Source organism: Bison bison, unplaced genomic scaffold, assembly GCF_000754665.1.
Source record: "Bison bison bison isolate TAMUID 2011002044 unplaced genomic scaffold, Bison_UMD1.0 scf7180017864145, whole genome shotgun sequence".
NCBI classification, from domain to species: Eukaryota; Metazoa; Chordata; class Mammalia; order Artiodactyla; family Bovidae; genus Bison; species Bison bison.
The window spans coordinates 6,331,160-6,340,903 of NW_011494717.1; the positions used below are offsets into that span (position 1 = coordinate 6,331,160).

General features: G+C 34.8%; 1 protein-coding gene across 1 annotated transcript in view; it reads right to left on the reverse strand.

Moving 5' to 3' along the window:
* ATAD2B (ATPase family, AAA domain containing 2B) overlaps window positions 1-9,744 on the reverse strand; it is a 122,095-nt gene that overhangs the window by 61,419 nt on the left and 50,932 nt on the right. Inside the window, 2 exon segments of the mRNA XM_010840538.1 lie at window positions 1,108-1,419; window positions 8,424-8,541. Of these exon segments, the coding sequence (XP_010838840.1) occupies window positions 1,108-1,419; window positions 8,424-8,541 (430 nt within the window).

Below are 9,744 nucleotides of genomic sequence, written 5' to 3' on the forward strand. Positions count from 1 at the left end.
CTCCTTAGAAGAAAAGTTATGACCAACCTAGATAGCATATTGAAAAGCAGAGACATTACTTTGCCAACAAAGGTCCGTCTAGTCAAGGCTATTGTTTTTCCAGTAGTAATGTATGGATGCGTGAGTTGGACTGTGAAGAAAGCTGAGCACCGGAGAACTGATGTTTTTGAACTGTGGTGTTGGAGAAGACTCTTGAGAGTCCCTTGGACTGCAAGGAGATCCAACCAGTCCATTCTAAAGGAGATCAGTCCTGGGTGTTCTTTGGAAGGAATGATGCTAAAGCTGAAACTCCAGTACTTTGGCCACCTCATGCGAAGAGCTGACTCATTGGAAAAGACTCTGATGCTGGGAGGGATTGGGGGCAGGAGGAAAAGGGGACGACAGAGGATGAGATGGCTGGATGGCATCACCGACTCGATGGACGTGAGTTTGAGTCAACTCCGGGAGATGGTGATGGACAGGGAGGCCTGGCATGCTGCGATTCATGGGGTCACAGAGTCGGATGGAACTGAACTGAACTGAATAAACTACACTCCATTAGCACACACTATGGAGTGCTGTGCCAATAATAGCAATATGATGAGCTAAATCCAGAGGGACATTATTACAACATGGTTAAGAGCACTGCCTCTGGAGTTGGGCTCCCTGGATTTGAGCAAGACCTAGAACTTACTAAGTGACCCTATATAAGTGAATATCTTCATTTTTGATAGAGTAAGAGTACCTACCCCACAAGATTGTTATAAGGATTAATAAATGACAATTTATGTAAGCACTTTATAATAATAAGAGAAATGTAAACCAATACTATTACAGTCAACTTTCCTAAAGATGCTAACACTCCTATATTAAGATAGTCAGATAGTCCCAAGAGTGAACAAACAGAACAAGTATCCATTCATTATTCTTACAGACACTGAGTAGGCAACTACTGTATGCTAGGCATATGCTAGGCCTAGAATACAGTGGCAAATGAAATAGATACATCTCCTATATTCATGGCAAATATAAAAGAGTAACACACAAATACTTTTATAAGGATATTCAATTTATTTACTTATGCCCATACTTATCATTTTAACAATATGAAAAGAGAATTTATACTACCTTCTTTCTTATCACTCTGGCTAATCTCAGCATGAGGAAACACTTTTTGCAGGACGGCTAGGATGTTGTTGAAGCTTCTTTCCAGCAGTGGTTTTATGATGGGAGACAGTGCATGTCCCGAAGACATGACAGCACGCTGGGAAGCAGGCACAATATTCTGCATTGCATGATAAAAATCTTGGGCGTTGAGCACAATTGAGGAAACATCTAGCTGCAGTTTATGACTGCTAGCATAGATCTGGGGATAACGCCTCCGGAGGGCAATCAGGGCAGCTTCAGTGCACAGGGCCTTGATATCAGCTCCACAATAGCCTAATGCACAAAAGGAAAAGGATAACAAAGGTAAGCCCAGTTTTCCAAGTACCAGTTATATTTTGCAAATATGCACATCTTTATCCAAAAAACTAATACTAAATCAGTTATTATGGGCAATTTTACTAGCAAAATGAAAAATGACCCTTTAAAAACACCTAATAAAACCATTTATTCATTAACTAAAAATGCTTTGAATATGTTAACAAATACATAAACTAATGATATTAAAAGAAGTCATATATTTTTGTGCCAAAACCACTGATTATAATGTTCATCTTTCTTCAAGAAAGGTTTTAAGAAAAATAACATCATATCAATCCTTCATCAATATTCCTAATCATCAGTTTAGTCCTTAAGGCATTAGTTTTCCATAAATTTTTCTAATATTACTTATTTCAAACATATATAATGGAGCAGTACAAAGTAGTATACATAAGCAGAAACTTCGAAATCAGAGCTATTCTACTACCAACTCTGAGTGCAAGATAGAAGCGGGTTAATATCTAAGTATCCCCAAAACTATAAAGTTGTAAGCATCTCTGATAATTCCAAAGGTATTAAAAGGAATGAGAATTCTTCCATTTTTCACATTAATTTCCTTTTTATATTTACTTTTAAAGCGATTGATAATCTAGTTCAAAGGGCTACAGAGACATGAGGCATCATCCATCATTAAGTTAAATAACTGATCGAGCTGCCAGTAAAGTCAGTCATTTCATTCATTTGAGCAACAAATACATAGAAAAATATATGAACTGTTCGGTCTTTAACACAAAACAAAGGAGAAAAACTCAAACTAGTCACGGTTGGTTTTTTATATTACCGATCAAATCTACATTTGGCCACCTTTGTCAATTATGCCAGCAGGGGGAACCACTCAAACTAGTTACAGAACATTAGTCCCTAAGCTCTTCCAGGAATGTTATCAGATTTATTTCATTTTATATCTTACAATGACCTTGTAGAACACTTAAATACTGAAATTAAAATGGTGATTAGACAGGAAAACTACAAGCAGAGAAGAAATACTCCCAGATTAACTGGCAGAAAAAGAACATTAAGGAACAAAACCATATAAATCAAACTGACTCACACATCTATAATAAACTATATCCCTATTATCAGTAAAGATCACCTTAATCAAGTCTTACACGCAACAGAAAACTCCTTACCCTGCTCTCCTTTTTCCACAGTACTTATCACCTTATCATTTACCTAATATTTTTATTATGTGCCTTCCCCAACTAGAAAATGACCTCTAGATTATTTGTCTTGTTCACTAACTGTTTATCTATCTCAAATACCAAGAACAATGTCTGGCCTGGCATTCAATAGATACCCAATAATTTCCTGAGTGAAAGAATACATGAAAAGAGAAAAGAGTAACAGCAACGTTATAGTCTGGAAACATAAAACCGTTAAGTTACCATGTATTATAGGAAAGAGGGAACAATGAATCATATCTACCAGGCTTCTTTTTTTTTCCCAAGAAATTTAAGCTCTTTTATTATTAAACCAACTTACTGGGACTAAAAATTTCAACTAAAATTATTAAGTATTCTATTTTTAAAAGGAACATTTATTAAGAGGTAGGGGAAAACTTACTATGTCCTATGACAATTTAATTCAGAAAAGGATAAGCAGATGAAGCTTGGACACTGTCCCATATCAGCAATCAATTTCCCAAAAATTCCTCAGAAAAAAACAAGTTTACCACTCAGTTCAGTTCAGTCGCTCAGTAGTGTGGTTGCAACCCCATGGACTGCAGCACACCAGGCTTCCCTGTCCTTTACCAACTCCTGGAGCTTGCTCAAACTCATATCCATTGAGTCGGTGATGCCTTCCAACCATCTCATCCTCTATCGTCCTCTTCTCCTCCAGCTTTCAATCTTTCTCAGCATCAGGGTCTTTTCCAATGAGGCAGTTCTTTACATCAGGTGGCCAAAGTATTGGAGCTTCAGCTTCAGCATCAATCCTTCCAATGAATATCCAATTCCTTTAAGATTGATTGGTTTGATCTCCTAGTAGTCCAAGGGACTCTCAAGAGTCTTCTCCAGCACCACAGTTCAAAAGCATCAATTCTTTGGCACTCAGCTTTCTTTACGGTCCAACTCTCATATCCATACATGATTACTGGATAAACTATAGCTTTGACTATATGAACCTTTGTAAGCAAAGTAATATCTCTGCTTTTTAATATGCTGTCTAGGTTGGTCATAGCTTTTCTTTCAAGGAGCAAGTGTCTTTTAATTTCATATCTGCAGTCACCAAGTGCAGTGATTTTGGAGCCTAAGAAAATAAAGTCTGTCACGGTTTCCATTGTTTCCCCATCTATTTGCCATGAAGTGATAGGACCAGATGCCATGATCTTTGGGTTTTGAATGTTGAGTTGTAAGCCAGTTTTTTCACTTTCCTCTTTCACTTTCACCAAGTGGCTCTTTAGTTCCTCTTCACTTTCTGCCATAAGGGTGGTGTCATCTGTATATCTGAGGTTATTGATATTTCTCCTGGCAATCTTGATTCTATCTTGTACTTCCTCCAGCCCAGCGTTTCTCACGATGTACTCTGCATATAAGTTAAATAAGCAGGATGACAATATATTAGCCTTGATGTACTCCTTTCCCAGTTTGGAACCAGTCTGTTGTTCCATGTCCAGTTCTAACTGCTGCCTCTTGACCTGCATATAGGTTTCTCAGGAGGCAGGTAAGGTGGTCTATTCCCATCTCTTGAAGAATTTTCCACACTTTGTTGTGATCCACACAGTCAAAGACTTTAGTGTAGTTAATGAAGCAGAAATAGATGTTTTTCTGGAATTCTCTTGCTTTTTCTATGATCCAGCGGATGTTGGCAATTTGATCTCTGGTTCCTTTGATCTCTGCCTTTTCTAAATCCAGCTTGAACATCTGCAAGTTCATGGTTCACGTACTGTTGAAGCCTCACTTGGAGAATTTTGAGCATTACTTTACTAGCCTGTGAGATGAGTACAATTGTGTGGTAGTTTGAGCATTCTTTGGCATTCCCTTTCTTTGAGATTGGAATGAAAACTGACCTTTTCCAGTCCTGTGGCCACTGCTGAGTTTTCCAAATTTGCTGGCATATTGAGTGCAGCACTTTCACAGCATCATCTGTTAGGATTTGATATAGCTCAGCTGGAATTCCACAACCTCCACTACCTTTGTTCATAGTGATACTTTCTAAGGCATCACTTGACTTTGCACTCCAGGATATCTGGCTGTAGGTGAGTGATCACACCATCACTCTCTCATTTTATTTTCTACTTCTTAAGGAATGAACATCCCCCCCCAAAAAAAAACTATCTTTTCCTGTTCCATACATATCTGTGACATTAATTCCACAAAGTAACTGTAGAACACTAGCTCAGACATAAATTAATCAAACAATCCATTTCAGAGGAAGTAAAGAATAAACTACCACCTTCAAAAAAATATAAACCACACTCCTTTTACTTCTTTAAAAGTATATACAGTTACTGAACATCCTATATGATTCAATTTTTAAGTGCTAAAAGTCTAAGTTAAAAAGGAAAAAAAATGCTCAAAAACAATGCGGAACAGAAAAAAGTCACTAAAAGTTATTTTATACAGTAAATGTTGCCCATAACATTTGTGTTTGACATAATATGTTAATAATATAATTAGCAATCTACTGTTCATTTTTTCTTAACTTATTAAAGATAACTTTAGAGTTTATCAACTATAATAGATTCCATTTAAAGAAGTAAATTTTCTTCCCTAAATTATATGGATGTTTTTGTATTGACACATTTTATTAACAATACCAAAAATCACATTTGTTAATATCACTGCACTATAGTCTTATCACTATAGTCTTTTAATTGTTAGCAAGCTGTCAGCTCACAGTGACAAATATAAGTCATACAGCACCCTTTGAGAACTGCTGTGTGGCTTATTATCCATTTTGTTAAAAAAAAATTCTAATTTTTTCCTTGAAAGTTTGAATTTCATCATTAGTAATAAAGTTTTACTTGAAAAAAATAAATTTTCACATGGATTATCATGACCAATAGACTATAAATTACAGGATTTATCTCTGTTATATTTGTTCATGAATGAGAATTACTAGTTTATATCTGTGGTTGTCAACCTTGACTAGCCTTCTGAATAAACAATGAAAATGAATCAAAAATAGGTTACCAACAAACGTAGTGAATCAGAATCACTAAGTGGTGGTTTAATATCATAAATGTGTATTTTGAGAAAACTACCAGTCAATCTGATAAACAAAAAATTGAGAACTACTGAGTTAATAATGTATTTTCCTTTTGTTTAGTCACTAAGTCAGGTCTGATTCTTTTGCAACCCCACGGACTGTAGCAATACTTTATACACTTCCCTTACTAGACTCTAAAACAGGATTAAAGGTGTATCATAACTAGGCTAAATAGGTTATATCAAGTGTGATCACATGTCCTGGTTTAGGCTGCTTGCCTAAACAGCGTTTTTTTTTCACTCTCAAAGGGTCCTGGTTTAGAAAATAGATGTATGACTATTCTAGAAATACTGAAATATAGCCTCTTTTGAGAGTTAGAAGTTGATATTAGAGAAAATATCAATATCCCTTCCGTAAGAATTCCATAACTATACCAGTTCTACCATTACAATTCTAATAGTCTGATAAACACACATATCTTAGACACACACAAAAAAAGCATTTTGAGTACTGTTAGGATGGAGATTTGTCTGAAAGACTGAAAGTATAAACTATTCAAAGAGGCTATCAACTAGGAAAGGCAATAAAATTTTATGAAGCTACTTTTTCAGTAAAATACCAAACAGTGAAGGTCCACAAGCTAAGATGCCTCATTGACAGATACCCTTTCATTGCTTAAACCTTCTTAGTGAAAATGAATAGACAAATATGATTAGATAGAAGATCTTCATTAACTTTAAGCTCCTACTATTTATGCACATGTTCTGGATACCAAAATTACTTGAAGACTACTAAAAATCACACCTATGAAGCATGCAAACCTCCAAGTACTTGGGAATTCATTTCAAGATAAAAGTTACCAAATCCATAACCTCTAAGAAAAAGTCAACTGTTTTCGGTTCTTCATCAAAAACCTGCTTACTCTTTTGCTAGGCATAAATTTCACTCTATTGAACCCATACATGTTAAAACATCTTTGGGATACATAAGTGGTAACTTCATAATGAATTTAAAGTGTATTGCTATTTCATTCCTGTTTGAAGACTTGCATTTGATTTTTTTTAATGTGAATTGGTTTCTTAAATGAAATAAATGTCACAAACAAAATCAGAAGTCAGTTAATTATAATTAATTATATTTTTATGTCACTCTCCAGGAAGAAAATAGTATATATATATATATATAAGCAGATTCTAAACCAGCAACGCCACCCCCAAAAAAGGCAAGAGAAGTTTTTCAGTCCTATAACAAAGTATGTCTTAAAATTTTTTTAACTTAAGAAACTGACTAAAAGCTAAAATAAATAACCTGGTAAAATGAGAAGTAGTGGCCTTTGGAAATTAAAAAGAAAACTGAGAATCTAATATTTAGGATGACGAATTAGAGTATATAATATTTCAGATGGTAGATAGGGTAATAAAAAATAATTTTTAGATTACTCAGGGAATTTCCAAGATTATCTGAAGACTTCTGCTTATTTCAGTTAAGGATCATTCTGTGACAAATTCACAGACCAATCAACAAAGACTTTCCATTCTGATCTGTACTCTAACACAATATCATAAAAGTAGCAGGAAATAAAAGGGGTCAAATTTTCAAAAAGGGCAAAGACTGGATTTTGTACCAAATACCACCCTCTCCCATAAAGCAGCACAAGGCTTTGCAAAGGTCAAGCCAAATTTACATGAAATGGGTTTGGCGCATGCTCTCTTATACCAGGCAAAGCTTAAACTGGAGTAGTGCTGGAGAGATTTACGTTTTTCTCCTCACCAGAAGATGTCGAGGTCTTTGTGGTTCAAAAGTTGAGGTATGCTGCTTCGGAGATGGAGGTCCCTGTGGATGAAGAGGATAATTCGGATGTAGCTAACTGAATGGACTAATGTTCTATTTAAGTTTTAATTATTTGATGGTGGACCACAATGATTTTTTAACTAAGTTGTTCTTTTTGGTTTTGGTAACTTTAAACTTTTCCCAAGTAGACTGCTGATTGTTAGTGGACTTATTAGGGGAACTTTTCATAATGCTTAAAAAGTTCATGGAGAGATTTTTTTAATCTATATTTTTGAGAGAATGAGAGAAAAATAGACAAAAGACAGAAAAAGAATGAAAGAAAAATACCTGCGTGTATATTCAGCTGCTTAAGACTATATTCATTTTTATTTCAGACCTAATTAGTGCCAAACTCCTGAATTCTAAAACCTCTGAATTCCATCTCCTATGTATGCTCATAAAATACTCTCACCATATCCTTTTAGGGCAATAGTGTTCATTCACTCTGTAGGAGATCTTCTACTCTGTGAATAATTTAACATTAACTTGGAGAGTTTAACATTTAGGGAAATATAGCAGATGTCATTAAGTGTTTTCTTTGAAGACTCCTCTCACTCAACTTCTTTCTACACCACCAGAATGAAGATGAGTCCATCATGTAATCTGCGAAGTAAAAGACTATAGTCCTGCCCTATACATGGATCTTTACCTCTTGTTTAAGCTTATTTTTCTTAGTAAAATTTCTAAAAGGGAACAGTTCCTAAAAGGAGATACTGTAATAAGATTGGAAATCCAGCATTCAATGAAAGGCATTATTACTACGGAGCTTTGTTAATCAAAACACCTAATGGCAGCTAAAATTCTAATTTAGAAGTGTTCAAACTTCAAGTGAAATGTTTAAAATAATTTTTTACATTTGAAAGCAAAGCCATCTATTGCACAAAAATATAATTATACTCATTCACATTCCAAATATAAGGGGAAAGGGAGGCTGAGCAGAACAAACAATGACAATCAAAAATTCAAATAGTAGCACTCACCAACACATTTTTCAGCCAATTCACCTAAAAAAGCATCTGACAATTTTGGATTCCAGTCCCTGGTATGGATCTGTAAAATGTGTTTTCTTGCCTAAGAAGAAAAGCACAGATAAATAAAATCTTGTGTAAGGAAAAAAATACAAATAAAATATCATCAACCCCAAAATGTATCAGATGGAACAAATTCATCAACTAACCATATCCCAGAAAAGCAATTGTTTATTTTAAAAGAAGCATAAACAGCTTGGCATCCGTGTTAACTCTGATTCCCATAATAACCCTGTGAGCTATGTAGTAGAGATCCTTGTTTCACAAACTAGGACATGTAATAGTCTGAGAGGTAAAAGAACTTGATGTAGGACTAGAACTCAAAACTAAATTTCACTTTCCTCCACATCATTTTTACCATCTGAAAATGTATAAGCAAAAAACTTCAATGCATTATAATATCCATAACTTTTAAACAAACTATATATTTAGATTTCTCAGATCCTTTCAGTTCTAATATGCATAAAGTGTCATTACAGTTTGAAGTTGAAGTTTTAGATTAAGTAAAGAAATATAATACACAATGTCATATAAGTTCATGAATGCTTTCACACTTAACACATAACAAGGTAATCTCCATGAATAGTAATTGAATTCACTGAAAAAACCAAAGGTTTACACAATTTTACCTTGATTTTTTTCTTTCAAAATAGCATTCTCTACCTTAAATCTAACTGTATAACACAATCAAAATTTTAACATCTTGGTTCCAAATTAAATTTCTTTTTCTCCCACATTAAAAAAAAAAAAAGAAACACTGAAGTATAAGAATTCATAATCAGCTGAAAAGTCACATCAGAATGTTTTTTTCACATTTGTCTTCTTTCAGGGGAAAAACAACACTTTCTAAAATTGAACGTCCTTATTGCCTCAATACTGCTACTTGAGTTTCTTAAGATTGAGGAAGTGAAGTCGCTCAGTCATGTCCGACTCTCTGCGACCCCATGGACTGTAGCCAACCAGGCTCCTCCATCCATGGGATTCTCCAGGCAAGAGTACTGGAGTGGGTTGCCATTTCCTTCTCCAGGGGATCCTGGAGATTAAGATTATGAAAAAGCAAATTATAACCAAGATAAAATTATTATTGGCTTGGTGAGGAATCTGGGATCTAGCACCAAGACAAAAAGAACTTGGAAGTTATCAGGATAAATTTTGCTCAAAAGTTGACAAAGTCTGGAATCAGTAGCTATTACTTCAATTCCAAGGTCTAAGTTGGGCATTCAGCTACCAAAAATAAACCAATGCTATAACAAATATTTTCTTTCATATATAT